Source organism: Tribolium castaneum, chromosome 6 (assembly GCF_031307605.1).
Source record: "Tribolium castaneum strain GA2 chromosome 6, icTriCast1.1, whole genome shotgun sequence".
NCBI lineage: Eukaryota > Metazoa > Arthropoda > Insecta > Coleoptera > Tenebrionidae > Tribolium > Tribolium castaneum.
This window is the reverse complement of record NC_087399.1, coordinates 6,559,694-6,576,970: the sequence shown is the minus strand read 5'-3', so window position 1 is coordinate 6,576,970 and position 17,277 is coordinate 6,559,694. Positions and strand designations below refer to the sequence as shown.

Sequence of the window (17,277 nt, the reverse complement as noted above, 5' to 3'; positions counted from 1 at the left end):
GTTACTATATTTGGCGATTTTTCACAGGTACCAACGTGACGGCGGCCAAAGGTCTCCAGTACCCGTTCCCGAGTCACCCTCCGAGTCTCACCCCCACCACTCCGACGTCAACAGCAGCACCCTCACCGGCGTCGACGACAAGTACAATAACCAGGGGCACCAACCACGGTGATACCAGACTGAAACCGTGCGCGAGTGTCGCTAGTGATAATCGAACATCTAGTAAAGTGAATGTAAATAGAAGTGGTGTAGTGATAAAAACTAGTGAAAAGAACAGCGTCAACATTCCGAGTGATACAAGTGCGGTGGTGACGACGGCGACGACGACCACGACCCAAACTAGTGTCAAAACAAAACCGAGTGAAAAACCTAGTGACAAAGTCACAAATCGGAGGGACTCGAGCAGTAGCGGTAGTGATGTGAAAACGCGACGAAATAGTGACGCGAAAAAGGAAGACAGTGACGAGAAAGAGCGCTTGGAGAAAGAGAAACAAGAGAAAGAAAGACTTGAAAAGGAGAAACTCGAACGGGAACGACTGGAACGTGAAAGCGAGTTAGAGAAAGAAAGGAAAGAGAAAGAACGTCGCGAAAAAGAAGAGCAGGAAAAGAAGGAACTCGAGGAGAAAGAAAAACGGGAACGGGAAGAAGAGGAACGTTTGGAGAAAGAGCGACAGGAGAAGCTCGAAAAAGAAAAAGAAAAAGAGCGGGAGCGCAAAAAGGAAGAAGAAAAGAAACACAAAGAGGACAATCACGAGAAACGGAAAGACGACCACAGGCATCGGGAGAATCACAGTGAGAGCAAACATAGAGATAACAATCACACCAAAGAGCACGAATCAAGAAGTAGCCACGAGAAAAACCGACACCACATTGAAAGAGATGCCGAAAGGAGAAAGGAAAGCGTCAAGGAAAATCGCGATAACAACATCCACGAAAAGAAAAACTTTGAAAAGGTCGAAAGCAGACACATGAGTATCGACTTCGACCGCAACAAATCCTACGAGAATATCGCTAAAATAGATCCCAGCAAACGAAAAGAACGTAACAATAGTTTACCGGCAAACATCGGGATTAAAAGGCGCCTCAGTGCTCATGACTCAGTCGAACATTTGGATGAAGTGAAGAAGATGAAACTGAGTCAAGACCATAAGAAATTATCCGAAAGGCGAGACTCCAAAGACAGCACACGATCCGACGAAAAAGCCAAGAGTAAACATAAAAACAACACAAAAGTCTACGACGACAAAGTCAAGCATAACAACACAAAAGAAAAAGATCGGGACGAGAGACACAAAAATAAACAAAAATTGGAGAAACACAAAATTAAGAGTAAAAGTCGGGAGAAGGAATGTCGCGAATCTCCTACAACACCGAAAAGCCCTGGCAAAGAATTGTCAGATAAGGATTTCCTAGCTCGACTCGACTTACGTTCGAATGAAGAAGTCGAGAAGCAGAAACAACGCAAAGAGAGTAAAGACAAGAAGAAACTCGAAGAAGACGAGACGAAAAAATCCGAAACTAAGAAAGACAAACACTTGGAAAAGAGCAAATCGCGTGAAGACTCGCGCAGTGAAGATAAAAAATGTCAAAAGAAAGACCGGACGAGAAAACTGACACAGAATAGTTCCGACAATTCCGATTCCGACGAACCAAAGAAACATTCAATTTTTGATATTGTGGACGACGAACCGGCGTACATTTCCATGTATGATAAAGTCAAAGCCCGCAGTTGCAAAAATATGCAAAAACAAGAGGAGGAAAAACGCCAGGAGAAGATTAAGGCCAAGTTTAGTCAGTTGAAGCAAAGTCGAGCCAAACGTGAGGAGAAGAAACGTTCTACTTCGTGGGACGAAGACTCGGATTCGGATCGCGAAAGAAGCGATAAAATCGATCACAAAACGAAACGAGGGAACAAAATGCTGATCATGAGTTCGGATGAGGATGAGCCGAGGAAGAGTCATAAGAAACGCGAAATTTACAGCGATTCTGACTCAGAAAGGCCGAGGCAAATCAAGTCTGAGCACAACGAAACCAGCGAGGATGACCGCGTTAAGAGTAAATTGCAGCGAAAGGGCTCCAAGTCTCGAATCACGAGCGATACGTCTGACGATGAGTTGAAGAAGAATCCGATCAAATCGGAGATCTTCTCGGATAATGAGGTCGATCAAGGGTTTGCCGATTCGGAGGATAAGCCCTTTGCGAAAGTCAAAGACGAGTTCAATCGGATTATCAAAAAGGCGAGGGATAAACACCAAGAAACGATCGTTGATCAGATGAATGCTCAGATCTTTGGCGATTCGAGTTCGCCGTTGCTTGACATAAAAACTGAACGATTCAATAATAGACATTCATTCATTGAGAATTCTTCGGCTGATGAAAACAATGATAAGAAGGAACGAATTGAAGTGAGGAAAAAGCATAAGAAGAAGCAGAAACGCCAAAAACACTCACTGAGCAGCGAAGAATGTAATAAACTTGAGACAGTCGTTGATGGGATTCTCACAGAAGAGAAGAAGCACCACGAGAAAAAGAAACAGCACAGTAAGAAGGATAAGAAAAGGGATAAACCCAAGGATGAGCGGGACAAGTCGAAAAAATCGAAGAAGAATAAGTCTGATCTCAAATCTGATCTTAAACGTGATGGGAAAATGGAGAATATATTCGGATCGTTGTCTGAAGATTCGGAAAGTGGGGTTAAGGAATCAGATGACCACAAACCCAACTTTCTGGACCGATTTGGGGACACTAATATCCAAAGCTCGGTCTATGCTAGTGACTCTGATCGCGAACCTGAAAAACTGGAAAAAGAGCGCGAATCGAAAGAAGAACATCGCAAACGCAAAGAGAGGAAACGTCGCGAAAAAGAACGAAGGCTTCAAGAAGAAGCTGCTTCCGAGCAAATCAATGAAAACAGTATGGATTATGCTGATATGGGCAAACAACTAGAGGCGAATATCAAGGACGACAGTATGGAAGAAATTGATAAAAATGAAATCGATGCTAGTCACGACACAACTGATGATTCCTTCCGTTTTAACGAAAACGAAATTCATGAGAAGAAGGAGGATCGGAAAGAACCACGCGAAAAGAAGAAGAAACGCAAGAAGAGCAAGGAGGAGAAACAGAAACACCACCATCACCATCACCACGATAAGAACAAGGTGAAGACCGAAGTAAAGAAAGAACCGACGACTCCTCCTGAGGAAATCAAAGTCGAGAGTGAAGAAAGCAAGAGTCTTCCGAATTTAACAGACCCGACACCGAGTCCTCCTCAAAATAAATCATCATCCAGTCTCGATTTCTCCATATCTCCGGTACCAAGAGAAGCTTTAATAAGTCCAATTCCGAAAACCCCTACTACGTCCAAAGAGAAGAAAAGGGATAAGCTTATTCCTGGCTTTGGCACCGAAATCGATGAGAAACTGCACGAGAACGCTGTAAAATCAATTTCCGAGTTTGAACCACCGAAAGAAGTGGCAAAACAGGTTGAGGAAACCAAACCCGAACCCGCACCTGAATCAAGTGAAGAAAAACCTCGTGTTGTTATCTCGCAAGAAGAAACCGAAGATGCCGTGGCAGCCCTTCTCGGTGAAAGCTTTGGGAGCGGACAATTCGATGAATGTTACAATGAGGAAGAGATCAGTTCTACTAATGACCAATCCTCGAATCTTGGTGAAGGCAATATAGCTCAAGATGATGAAGAAATGCGACAAGCGGTCCAAAGTTTGAGCGCGAATGATATTGACGTCAAACCTGAAACGCCGCAAAGCGAACACGAATTGCAAATTGACACAGACACTGAAGAAGCGGAAGAAACTTCGAATCGATTTGACCAACCTCCGAAAACACCGGAAATTACCGAACAGCCGAAAGCCCCAGAACTACCGTCTTTCTATCGGCCAGAAACAAAAGCAACACCTAATATCGGAAGTCCGCCATCTTTAACCCCGATTAAGCCACAAGTTTCGGTCCAAAACGAAATAAAACGACCCGAGGAACCCAAAGTGTCTCTAAGTTTACCGATGTTGCCTGAACAGCCGCGATCAGTAATTTCGCAAGCTTGGAATATTGAAAAGAAGGATGATCAGGCCAACCAACCGAAAATACGTACTTATGGTAGTCCCCCAATTGTTAAAATCACTGAACCGGCATATCCGCCGTTGGCAGCACTGACGAAACAGGAACATCCACAAATAAGTTCGGCTGAGCCGATTAAAATTCAAACCTATCCAGTGTTGACAAACCAAAAGATACAAATGCCCGTCTGCGCGCCCAAAACTAGCACACCTGATTCACCAAAAGTCACAACAAGCACCAATCTCTCTCTAAGTCGGCTTCCTATAACACCTATCATGGTTTCGAAACCGTTACAAGCAACCACGGTTTTGTTACCGCAGGCTAAAATCGCCCACAGTTTAGAGCCCCCAGTTTTAGTTTCGACTTCTGATCCTCGACCCCAAGAAAGGCCACGAATGGTTTTCCAAACAACGTCAAATATTACTCCCCACTTTCCAAATATCGTTCAAAGTCCACCAAGAATGGTTCGATCGCTACCACCTCAAGCACTCCTCATGCCTGCGAGGCAGCTACCACCAACACCATATAGTACCAGCAGCCAAAGTAGCGTTCCGAAACCAACCATAATAATGTCAACCAGTCAACTACCCACTTCGAAACCATTTATGCCGGTTATTAAAGAAACACCACCAAAATTAGTAACGATACCAGAAATAAAGGTTACACAGCCTGCTGTTATTCAACAAACTAAAGAAATTAAGGAAGAAAAACCACCAGAAACGGAGATCAGGACATCAACACCGAGTCCGGTGATTGTCCAAACACCCAAAGAGCCCGAAAAGAAACCTGAAATTGAGGAACCTACACCACCACCACCACCATCGCCACAACAACAACAACAACTAGCCATAGAAAAAGTTACTGAAGAGTTGAATTTGACCCTCAAGAAGGAAACCGACGTTAAGGAGGAAGTTGAAACGAAAAAGGAACAAGTTGAAGAGAAGTTAATTGAGGAAAAAGTCCAAGAAACTCTACCTGATCTCAAACCAAAACTGGAAACGCTTCCACTCTCTACTGTTAAAGACCAAGAGGAGGAAAAAGCCGACACTGAGAGTGGCATAAGCGACATAAGTAAAGAAAGGTCAAGTGCCGAAATTTTGACCAATAAGGATGATCCTCTCGACAACAAAGAAGATAGTGATTATTGGTCGGCCAAAGAAGTTAATATCGACTCAGTCATCAAGATTTTATGTTCCGCTGACGAACTTTCCGACCATAGCAGCGAAACCGGCAAAGACGATTGGTTAGACGAATCCAAAACCGATGAAAAATCAGACGATTCGTCCAAAAAAGAGGAAGTCGGTGACGAAATGGACGATATTACGGAAAATGACGACAAAGAAACAGCTGGACGTGGCGGCCGCCGAGGAGGTCGGGCCAGAGGCCGAAAAACTCGTGGTGGTATGCAAAACCGTCGCGGTAAACCCGTCAAAGAAGTGGTTACTACCACTGTTGCTAAACGTGGTGGACGCGGCGGTTGTCGGCAAAAGGGCGAACGAAAATTATCAAAATCTGAGTCTGATGTTACTTCTGATGTTTACGAATTTAGAGATGACTCTGACGAAAATAAGGAACGGCCAAGACTGATTTTGACTATCAAATCGCCGGCTGCAGTCAACACTCAAGCTGTAGTCAAGGAAGTTAGTAAAGATGTTGTTAAGGAGCCGTCACCTAAGCCTGAAACCAAAGAAGAGTTCCTGTCGCCGGTTGCAAACACTAGAAAGTCTAGGAGATTGCAAGAACGTGACGTTTTGAGGAATACGGTTGATGATACAATCGAAGATGTTGTGAGGAATACGGTGGTCACTAGGTCGAATCAAAACGCACGAAGGTCAACACGCCAGGCTGTGGTTAATAAACCTAGCCCCGAAACTCCAAGAAAATCGCCAAGAGGTGGTCGGAAAAAGGATAGGAGAGCCTCTGATCCGTCTGAGGACTCCTCTGAGGAGAAATCTAAAACCGATTCGGAGACCAGGTCTGAGAGTGATTTGACCGAAATTGAGAAACCTAAAGAAGTGGAGAAAGAGGGAATTAAAGAACCTCCGCATGAAGGCCTCAAAGTTAAAATGTTAAGACGCGTCAAAGGCGAAATGCAAGAACCGACGAATTTGATCGATCCAGTGACCGGTCTTTTGACTCCAATGAGAGAATGTGAAGAAGGCCGTTACATACCAATGCTCAAAACAGCCGAAGCTCAACAACAATCAGTCATCGCATCGCCACAACAACCAAAACCTAAACCACAGAGCCTGAAAGCTCACGTCCTATCATCACAGGCTGCCAAAGCTGTAGTCTCCCAACAGCAACAACAACAACAACCCCCACCTCAACCCATTCCCAAAAAGAGTATCATTGTGACAAGCCAACCTGTCACAATCCAACCCCCCTTATCCAAACCCACCACACCCCTAAGCCAGGCTTTGAACGTGAACGTATCAATGCCGACTTACACTGCAGCCCACCTATCCCCCCGTCACACCGTCGCAGTAAACGTACTCACCAAAGCCCTAACCAAACCCCAACTATCACCCAATCAGATGGCAGCCTTGAATCAGAAACAAATGATGAACCCGATCCTCACCACACAGTCACAAATCATCAACTTGAAACAGCCACCAATCAAACAACCCGTCATCAACAAAGCCAAACCAGTTCACCAACAACAAATGTTGACTGGATCGGTGGCAAGTCCTCCACTAAACAAAGGCCCAATGCCAGGCTTGGGGGCTAGTCAGAACAGAATCGTACAACCACCACACCCCAAGGGGGTGATGGAGCCCCCGAAGATCGATGTGTCGCTATCGAACGTGATCCTCGGCCCGAGATCCAATCTCTCGCCCCAAAGCCAGCTGAGACACGTACCGATGCCCGCGTACGAGGCGAGTTTGGTAAGTCGAGTTAGAGCTTTGCAGTAGAAGTGACTAACGTTTTTTTTCTTACTAACATGCAGCATGGGGAGAGGAATTTGTATAATCGGAGCCGGAGTCCTCCGCCGGCTCACCAAAATTCACCATCACCTCAGGTGATTGTCTTTTTCTCGAAATTTGATGATTTTAACTGAAACTCCATGCGTAGTGCGGTTCCATAAAAAATTCAAGACAGATTTTTTTAGGAAAAATTCTATCAAAATTGTCGACAATGGATCACTACACAGGGTGTTTTCGAGTGTTTAGCATAAACTCTATGTTAATCTAAGTCTGCTGAATCATTATCATTACTTGATGGCTTTTTCAGGGTGAAGCCATTGCGCATTTCCCGCCGGGTGCGGTGCCCCTGCGGCCCCCACACGACCTTCCACCCGGCCATTACATCCACCCCCATATGTACCAACTGATGCGGCAGCAACCCTACCATTTATCTCGGTAAGTTACCGAAAAAAATTATAAAATTTCTCCCAATATCACCCAATAATTTCTCGTTTTGAAACTGGAAAATTTAAAACCGAATGTATTATTGCTTATAGCTCGCCTATGGTAGCCGGCACTTTGGAAAAATCAGGCGACGGCCAAGAGGGTGAAGAAGCCCCTGTGACATCACCACCCCTTGAACTGCGCCGCCCTGGCTCAGTCGGCCTGGCCTTGACGGGTCGAACTGCGGCCGTACCCCATAGCCTCCACTCACCCCATGACAGAACAACAGGTATTATTTCCCCCACCCCAACCCACTTTGTTTTCTACAATTTTCCCCAATTAGATTCGCCTCAAGTCGGCCAAGTCTACAACGTGCACACTGCGCGAATGCAACACTACCATTCCACCGGTCGTTACTACGAACAAACGGCCGAGCCCCCACCTGCCCACCGCCCCCTTACGAGCCACACCTCGCTCACAGCCCTCCCCAACGACCGGTCCATGTCCCACATGGCGGCGTTGGGGGCCCCCGAACGCCCCCTCAGCATGCAACCGGACCGGCCCCTCAGCTCGCACTCGGCTCTGGCGGCTCACATGGGCCCCTTGGGCACCCCCGAGAGGCCCATGTCGACCCACTTACCCGCGATGGGGGCCGGACTCGGAGCCGCCGGGAATCTCATGGGGGCTGTGGCCAGACATGTGGGGGTGGATGCACCCGCCAGTCAACGCGGCCTGCAAGCTGCGACGCCGCCACACGCCAGTCAAGTGCCACCGCAAGCCGAAAGTCTTTTCATGCTCTTAAAAGTGAGTTAACTAGGGGGAAAACCTGGTGAGATTTTCATTTTGGTTATATTTTTAGCAATATCCATGCATGTGGCAAGGGTTGCTAGCTTTGAAGAATGATCAAGCGGCTGTTCAAATGTATTTCGTTTCGGGTAATGATTCGGTGGCCAAGTGCAGTTTGCCCAAGAATACAGACGGGTCGACTCCACCCTTGAGGATTTTCCAAAGGATGAGGCTGGAGCCGCCTCAGGTTGAGGGAGTCGCCAGAAAAATGCAGGTGAGTTGAGGGAAATTTAAATTATGGAAAAATTCGTGTTTTCCGCTCGTTTTATTTAACAAATGAGTTACCATTAGTCTACGGATTAAAATACATTTCTGGCCTCGATAGAAGCGCAGTTCTATTAACGTCTAAATTTTCAGAGCAATGAGTTTGGAAAAATTGTTGTATTTGTTGTTGTATTTAACGGTTAACATATAGCTAACAAAAAAATTCAGGCAGATAGAGCATTAAATTTTTGATAATAAGACATAAACATAATGCAAACATTTTATTGTAAACTTATATTTAAAAAAATTTCAAACTGTTAGCAATTTGCACTCTGCCCCATATTTCTCATGTGACGAGGCGCAATTTTTCTCATGTTTCTTATGAAAATTTTAGTGGTGAGTTTTTCGGAGGCTGTTAAAAAGTGCAAAACTCAACACTTTTGCGTTTTTTTCCAGTAATTAGCGATTTGGCGCCGACACGTATAACGCTCGAAGCGCCCTCATATTTATTTTGCCGTACTATTTTTTTGGTGCAACTTTGTATCTCGTTTTGTCTTTTTAATAAGTTATAGCCCTCCGTAGGTTTGATCTTTGATTACATTAAATATAATTACCTGTTTCGGCGAAAGCGCCGCTTCTTGAGTCGGGTGAAGACACTGGCAGGCACCGATGATTATTATGCTTATTTCATTGACTAGTTTTGAGCCCCCAGTCTCCGGAACCATGTGGGACCCCTTTAAATTTAGTATTAAACATTTTATTCACATATTTTAACAATTTTTCTCACAACACAAAACGAATAATTCACAGGGGCCATTTTGTTAAAAAAAGTGGTGCCAATATGAGGACAAAAAACTGAAATAAATTTGCAAAATCTATCAATAATTGTGCATACAACTCACCTAATTGAAAATAAATCACTTTCTTTAATTATTTTACTCCATTTAAGCACAATTGAGTCATTTGTATGCACTTATTTGCGCTGGAAATGGGTTAAGTCGAAAAGCACAGCCGCCTCCGTTAAAAAAACGCGGGTAATTCAAACACGTTGTTGCAGATGGAGAACGAGCACTGCATGCTTTTGGCGCTTCCTTGCGGCCACGACCACATGGACGTACTTAAACAATCAACGAATTTGACCAACGGTTTCATCACTTACTTGCAACAGAAGCAGGCCGCCGGGATCGTGAACGTGGCCGCCCCGGGAACCACCCAACCTGTATGTTATTTTTTGATTTTTTTGTCCCAGTTTTAATTGAGTTGATTTGCAGCCGGCTTACGTGGTGCACATTTTCCCGTCGTGCGACTTCGTGAACGAGAACCTGCGCCGGATAGCCCCCAGCCTGCTCGAGCGCGTGGCCGACATCGCCCACCTACTCATCGTAATAACTACAGTGTGATAGCATGATTGTTTCAGTATTTCGTTCACTCTGACACTGGAAATGACTACTTTAACCACAATGTGTGTCTTACTCTCACCGATTTTTTTCGCAAAATCTCGAAATGTGGACGTTATCCAAAACTGGAATTACTTAAAATATATTTAAAAGTTTCACTGTGATTTCTTGACAAACGTTATTTACTATTATTAAAAAAATGATAAAACTATTAAAAAAACGCTAAAATTAACTTACTACCTATTTAAGAAGATCTCATATTGAATTTAGTTATACAATTTTTTCTTGTTTGAAAGATCTTTATTTTCGTACGTGTACACGTTCGGGGCATACTTGCAATATTTGCAAGTATGCCGCGAAAGTTATTTTAAGTTTGACTTTGGGATTTTGGTGCTCTAGGTTTATTTTTTTATCATTTTATTATCACACGAGCGCGCTCGCCAGCGAGCGCGTTCGTGTGACTCTTATTTTAATACTTTCTACTAGAGCGTTTATATAGTTTTTGTTATTATTTTTTGGGTTTATTTTGTAGAAAGTATGGAAATGAGTTGTGCAACGCAATCTCAAAGTTTTGTTGCGGCTTCAGCAAGGCTGTACATTTCAAATTAAACGTTACCCGTTTGTAGTTTGAAAATATGGCTAATATAAATAAACAAAAAAAGTATATAGACATAATATATAAATATGTAGCATATATGATTATATGAAGAAATCAATCATTTTTTAAATTACAATGTAATATATATGTGAATATAGTTTAATTTGTTACTTTAAGCTTTTTTTGAGTTATCGTTAAGATGTTCTGTACAGTGTACTCTAGGCTGTAAGTATGAGTTAGCCAGCGTTACAAAAATAATATAGGGAACATTGTGATGTCTATATATTACTGTAAATTTTGTACATAAACTGTGTATTGTGAGTATACATTATTATAACTATTACAACAAAACGTCTCTCATTTCAATTCAAATTCCCCGCCTACAAAAGATTAGGCCGGCATGGGGCCCCTGTTGACTTCTCGGGGGGCACGTAACCGATCCTCGCGTAAACTTCCTCCTTCGGCTTGGGGCCGCTCTGCCAACTTGGGCCCCCCTCAAAGACCTTCGCCTTCTCCTGCTCCTTGGCTATCTGCTGCCGCATGAACTCATACTCGCGAATATCGTCCACTTTCAGTTCTATAGTCGTGGGGGGCCTCCGTAACATGATTCGTCTGAAAAACTCAAACATAACCTTTTGAAGCAAAAAAACTCACTCTATACAAATTTGTCGCAACTGATAAAAGCCTGAAGTGGTATTTATGTTTATATCATAGAATACTGAACGGTTTTTTTATTGTTTGCCTGGTTTATCTAATTAACACCAACATAACCTCAAATCTTAGTACAGTCTACTTCGCACGTAACGTCAAATTGTACACAGCAGGACAAAGCTAATGTGGATTGTGGGCAAGGGATGTGGCAAATAACACGAACGAGTTAAATCAACTTTAGTGACTTTTATTTCGTAATTAACATACATAGTGCAGCAAATAAAACAAAAATAATGATTTTTGTTTTTTGACACTTGAAAACAAAAAAACATGTAACATTATGCTGTGGTAATGCTAACAGTAAATACACAACTGTGGTTCAATTTTCAAGTCTAAGTACTTAAAAAGATTCTTTACCAGCAAAATTTACAAAATAATGCACTATTCTGAGGTTATTTTTCATTTATAATGTACAACACTTAAGACCATCTCTTATTTACAGAATAATCGCGTAAATCTAGCATACAATATTAGAAATGAATTAGAAAAACCTAAATTGCGGTTAATTTTAATTGTATCAAAATTACATTAAATTACTAGTTTTTTTGTGATTATTTTACAATATTTGTATAAATTATAAACTTAATTTTTCCATAGGAACAAAACATTGAAATGCAGTCAATTAGAACACAATGAGACAACGACTGTCACGAAAAACAATCACAACTAATCAACAAATATCTTGTGATAATGTTTTTGTTACAAAATTGAGTCAATGCCAAAGCACCAACTAATTAATTAATTGTTTCCTCTTATACAAACTGGTCACAAAAGAAACCTAAACACTTATGCTATTATACAACAAAATACACAATAGTTGATCAGTCTAGATATGTACAAAAGTCCCGCAGGTAAAACAGATTTCGTTTCAATTTGTTTCAGTTAATTTGTCTCTTCTTCTAATTGAAAAAACCAACCGTAACTTCAATTCCCTCAACTCTCATCTCAAAACAAACGACAAAAAGTGTAAAAAATTATCACAAAACGAGTTGAAATTAATTCCATTGCACATACGAAATCAAAGTTACGAAACTTAACAAAATCACACATCTCAAACCTCTTCTCCTTCACCACTGTTTCACTTTTTAAGTCTTGGTGGGTCTTTGGAGGCGCTTCCTCTTCTAGGCGGGCCTGCTTGTCCCGCCGTCTGGTTGGGGGGCGCCATTGCTACTCCGGAGGCGCTTCCAAAACAAACAAACATCACACATAGGTTTCCCATCGTTCAAGGATGATGATGATTGGATGATGGATTAAAGACAAATGAAAAAGAAAAAGAGAAAAACAAAAAAGCAGGTCAGTTATCGCATGAATGAGGTTAAGTCGTGATAGGCACTCACTTTGCTTGCTTCGAATTGCTCAAATCTGAGGTGGAGGCATTGGGGGCCCCCTGACGGAGTCGCATTGACACGCGCCGTTCGTGGCTGTCATACAAACGGGGCGAGTCTGAAATTGTGGGCTTAAAGGGGCGAAGGCGTCTCGAAAAAATTACTTACTGCTACTGATGACGTCTTCGAGAGGGTTGGGGGCGGCGCTGTTGGCCGGTACTATGTCCATGCGGTCGTGGGGGCGCCGGGTGCGGCTCTGGGGGGCTGTGGGAGTGGAGTCCCCGGGGGTAGCCGCGTGGCTACCGTAACGGGTGCCCGAACGGCCGGTGTTCTCCTCGCAGTGGCTGCCCCGCGAGCCCCCTAACAAAAAATTAACAACTCTTTAATTTAATTCTTCTTATTCCTAATTCAACATTTATATTTTTTTAAATGTATTTATGGTGCGTCCATAAATAAAAAGACTTGAAAAGTGGGTTGCTAAATTAATGTCGTAAGAAGAAACAAACCAATTTCCCAAACTCATTTCGCACAATCGGAAAAGTAATTTCAACACAAGATAAAAAAATTCAAACACCTCTAATTTTTTCCACACAACCAATTCCTTTATCAGTTTTGTTTGAAAACAATAATTGTTGTAAACAATTAATTATAAAACACATTGAAGTTTCAGTATATTTTCCGCAACAAAGAAGCCAAGAAAATCACGTTCAACAAGCTGAACAAAAAATTGTTTAGTTAATTTAAACATAATCAACAATCCCGTTATGTAAAATTAAACATCATAAAAAGTGCGTTTTATTCAAATCTTCGAGGCCGTGGCAGATTTCATGGTTGCATTTTGAAATCGACGAAAAAAATGTAATAATTTTAATGAACCAACTAGATAAACAAATTCCAATGAGAAAGTGGCAACACTGATAACCTCGGCACGTTTTTACCACACAATAAATAGAACATTATCAATTGTAAAACAAAAGAATTGCGTTTTACGCTGTTACCAAACTCGAGTAACAAAACAGGTGTTTTACGGACGGGCAAAAAAAAATTTCGTTAATTTGCATAATTTAAAATTACAACACGAAAAATACTAACCAAATTTGAGCATATTCCAGTCAAATACGTAATCGTAGGTGAAACCTTGGCGATGGAAAAGTGAACGGAAGAGCTGTCTCAAGTAGCTATAATCGGGCCGTTCCTCAAACCTCAACTGTCTGCAGTAGTTCAAGTAGGTGGGGAACTCCATCGGAAAGCCCTACCACCAAAAATTAGCGAAAGTCAATCAATTTTGCGGTCATACTTTGCACAATTCTTCTATGGACGTGGACATCTTCTTCTCCGAGATCCTCTCGTACTTTTGCCTCTTTGTGGCCGCTTTCAAGCCCTGCCACGGCAGCGAGCCCTTATTGAAATACATTAAAACGTAACCTAACGACTCCAAATCGTCCCTTCGTGACTGTTCTATCCCTAAATGCGTGTTTATGCTCGCATATCGCGCCGTACCTGAAGCAAGGGTTAACCTTCAAGCTATTTTCCATAAACTTCGGAATCGAAATGTTGCAAAAGCTTGCATTTTAGTCAATGTTTAGTCAAAGAATTTTTTGTTTTAGCGAAAAATTGAACAAATTCTGTGTTTACATCCTCGTATCTTCCTTCTGGATAAAGTTAGAAACTTCATTTTTCTTGCAAAAGATTCCTCACTAAATGCAGAGTTTTACGCAGTTGCACAAGGTTGAGTTTTGATAAAGGAAAAACAAAAAAAATACATCTTCTTGTAACGTCACATATTTGTGTAGTGAAATCTTAGAGATGCGAGAAAGTTTTTTATTGCAAAAAGATATATTCCTGCATAACTGAGATGAGGATAAGATACTTTAAATAAGTTTTTGGTACAAGAATCATTTCGATATCTGTAAGACTCCCAAGCAATTGCAATTTACATGCCTTTGAAAACATTTCGAATTTCGAGGGCTAAAAGTAGTAAATAATTAAAAAAATAATCAATGCCACTTATCAATTAATATCATTCCTTTACTTTTATAGTCCTAATAATATAAAAAAGTCAAAAGAACATTTTTATCTCCAGTACTTATTTCAAAAGCCTAATAGTGACTCAATAGAATAAAATTACAAATTTTAATTCATTGCAAACTATTTTTTGGCGTGACGTTAATTCATTTTTTAATTATTTACCATTTTTAGCCCTTGAAATGTTTTCAAAGGCAGAAATACGCAGAGATTTAACTTAATATTGAAACCTTAGCTTCATTTCATCTCGATCATGTAAGAGTGTATTTTTTTTTAATAAAAACTTTTTCACATCTCTAAAATTTCACAAAAAAATGTAATTTTTTCGGTTTCCTTTTATCAAGACTCAACTTTGTGAAACTACGTAAAACTTTGCATTTACTGAGAAATCTTTTGCAAAAAAATAAAGTTTCTAGCTTTATGTAGAAGGAAGATTCGAGGACGTAAGGACAAAATTTGTCCAATATTAGATTTTTTTAAATTTTTCGCTAAAACGTCTTATAATAAAAACAATTTTAAATCCAAAATCGACTATTGGATTCAGCAGAAAATTTTTCATAGCAATCAAATGTTTTTTTAACAATTAATCACCTTTAATCAATTAATCACATCACTATTAATTTAAATAATATCCAAAAAAGTCAAAAAAACATTTTCAAAAATTTTGTGCTCTACAATTCTTATTTAAATCTTTTTCTAACTCTTTCCGATTTTAAATAATCTTTAGAAAATACTTTATTTTCGTATTTTTAACCCCTTCTCAGAGGTTGAAACAAAAAAATCTTTTATAAAACTCTATTATCTGAAAGAAAATTTGATGTCATTTTTAGTTTTTAAATTATTGAGACAAATCAAAAATTTTTCTTTTTATTTTTACTTTTTTATGCGAAAACCAAAAGAACTAGATTAAGTAGAACATTCTTTTTTTTACAAGAAATCTAAATCTCTCATCGCCTTTTTCAAGGCGTTCTTGATGTCAGAGTTACAACACTCAACTTTGGTTTTTCTTATGGTCGCCAAATATGATACTTGTATTTTTAAAAAGTCTTTTTGTTCCTGATTAGAAAGATGTATCACATGATTTGATCAAATCTTACATGCTTTAACCTTCCAGATCCAAATTCAATTAAACCACCAACATCTAGTATGCTTCAAAACAAAATTATTGATATTTTTTCCAAGCACTCTAAGCAAAATGTTTTATCTCTATTTTAATCAGCATGTATGATTCGATAATATCATGTGATACGTCGTAATGATCAGGAATGAAAAAACTTTTTAAAAATACAAAAAGCAAATATTGCTTCCATAAGAAAAACCAAAGTTGAGTGTTGTAACTTTGACATCAAGACCGTCTTGGAAAATACGATGACAGATTTAGATTCCCTATAAAAAAGTGCCTGAAGAACGTCCTAGTTAAAAACGTCTAGTTCTTTTGGTTTTTGCTTGAAAAAAAAATAAAAACGAAATTACAAATTTCCGTTTTTTTCCAATAAATTTTCTTCCAGATAATTGTTCAGCATGCGCACCTTTGCCTTAATTTAACCGACCTGTATCTCTTATAATAACTGAGTTCCCATGGTGGAGCTCAAAAAACAGACACCTGTATATAAAAAATGCAAGTTTTTTCACAACACTTTGATTTAAAGGCTTATTTGACGCAAACATTGTTCCGCAATTGTTACGAAAGTCGGCCTTGGCTCACCTGTTAGATTTTTGTTTTCTCGGTAGGGTATGTGCTGGTGGGTCCGTCCGTCCCTGTATTTTTTCGCTAGCCCAAAGTCGATTATATAAACTAAGTTACCCTTTTTGCCCAAACCCATGAGGAAGTTGTCGGGTTTGATGTCGCGGTGGATGAAGTTCCGCGAGTGGATGAAGTCAGTACGTGATATTAATTGGTCGGCTAGGAGGAGAACTGTTTTCAGGGAGAAACGACGTGAACAAAAATTAAATAAGTCTTCTAAGGATGGTCCGAGGAGCTCCATCACCATGACGTTGTAGTCACCTTCCGAGCCGCACCATTTCATTTGGGGGATCCCCACTGGAACAGAGTGAATTTTGGGACTTTTTGGGGCCTCATACCTACCTCCCCCCTGCATCATTTTGTAAAATTTCGACTCTATGTGGAGCTGCGGGTGCCTCGTTTTGATGCATTCTAGCTTAATTGCGACCTCCTCCCCCGTGGAAATATTGGTACCTGCGAAATGGGCAAAATCGTGGTACTTTGGGTCCTTTGTTTACAGTGGAATTTCGGACGCGCCTCACCTAAATATATGTCCCCGAAGGACCCGGAGCCTATCTTGCGCCCTAGTCTGTACTTATTGCCCACTCTAAGCTCCATTCCACCTCACTTCACACAACAAAAGACATGAAATGCTGTCGTACTTCAGGCGGCCATATTAGCCATAGATATTAGCCAACTATCATAGGAAATTTGACGTAACTAGAAGGCTTAGAAATTCGTTTGTTTATTTTTAGGGAATTTACAGCTAGCGGTTGGGGTGTTTAGAATTTCACAATTATCACAGATTCGTCAAAAACGCAAAACAAGAACGATTAATTTTGCAATTTCGCGTTTCATTATGGCCTTTTGGTGACACACCACACGAAACAACTGAGAAATAGACGGCCAGCTTGCGCCACTGGGCTCATCACAGACGCGACCTTGGACGTCACGTATCACCAAACAATAAACACGGGCCCGAACGTACGTCGGGACTCGATCGGCCGCTCAATTGTCACGT

The 17,277-nt window shown here is 41.0% G+C and overlaps 2 protein-coding genes across 9 annotated transcripts in view; one reads left to right on the top strand and one right to left on the bottom strand.

Moving 5' to 3' along the window:
- Positions 1 to 10,823, top strand: part of spen (split ends) — a 39,604-nt gene extending 28,781 nt beyond the window's left edge. For 4 of the 5 annotated variants that reach the window (XM_015982670.2, XM_008198540.3, XM_015982671.2 and 1 more), the window contains 8 exons: positions 28 to 6,965; positions 7,028 to 7,099; positions 7,312 to 7,439; positions 7,541 to 7,716; positions 7,771 to 8,231; positions 8,287 to 8,487; positions 9,535 to 9,696; positions 9,749 to 10,823. In XM_015982670.2, coding sequence (XP_015838156.1) covers positions 28 to 6,965; positions 7,028 to 7,099; positions 7,312 to 7,439; positions 7,541 to 7,716; positions 7,771 to 8,231; positions 8,287 to 8,487; positions 9,535 to 9,696; positions 9,749 to 9,877 — 8,267 coding nt within the window. In that variant the 3' untranslated portion in view covers positions 9,878 to 10,823. The remainder of the gene's footprint in view (positions 1 to 27; positions 6,966 to 7,027; positions 7,100 to 7,311; positions 7,440 to 7,540; positions 7,717 to 7,770; positions 8,232 to 8,286; positions 8,488 to 9,534; positions 9,697 to 9,748) is intronic. The other variant, XM_008198541.3, reaches the window with a different exon arrangement.
- A 526-nt stretch (positions 10,824 to 11,349) lies between these two features.
- Positions 11,350 to 17,176, bottom strand: dco (discs overgrown). 4 transcript variants are annotated; one of them, XM_064357628.1, is made up of 8 exons: positions 16,799 to 17,173; positions 16,620 to 16,730; positions 16,239 to 16,574; positions 13,806 to 14,008; positions 13,601 to 13,760; positions 12,677 to 12,868; positions 12,517 to 12,626; positions 11,350 to 12,364 (listed from the first exon to the last, which is right to left on the bottom strand). In XM_064357628.1, exons 1-7 carry the CDS (start codon positions 16,872 to 16,874, stop codon positions 12,517 to 12,519), a joined length of 1,188 nt encoding a protein of 395 aa, XP_064213698.1. In that variant the 5' UTR covers positions 16,875 to 17,173; the 3' UTR covers positions 11,350 to 12,364. The 4 variants fall into 4 exon arrangements, with proteins under 4 accessions (XP_064213698.1, XP_008196766.1, XP_064213697.1 ...); XM_008198544.3 differs by having other exon boundaries at positions 12,521 to 12,626; positions 16,799 to 17,172; XM_064357627.1 differs by having other exon boundaries at positions 16,239 to 16,730; positions 16,799 to 17,176.
- Positions 17,177 to 17,277: the final 101 nt, after the last annotated feature.

What these genes read in the sequence shown, in the direction of transcription:
- dco (XM_015982672.2), bottom strand. Translation starts at nt 16,874, where the DNA reads ATGGAGCTTAGAGTGGGCAATAAGTACAGACTAGGGCGCAAGATAGGC. An exon ending in CTTCGGGGACATATATTTAG is followed by an intron (nt 16,731 to 16,798) that starts GTGAGGCGCGTC and finishes CCCATTTCGCAG; the next exon opens with GTACCAATATTTCCACGGGG. An exon ending in CCATAGAAGAATTGTGCAAA is followed by an intron (nt 13,761 to 13,805) that starts GTATGACCGCAA and finishes TTTTGGTGGTAG; the next exon opens with GGCTTTCCGATGGAGTTCCC.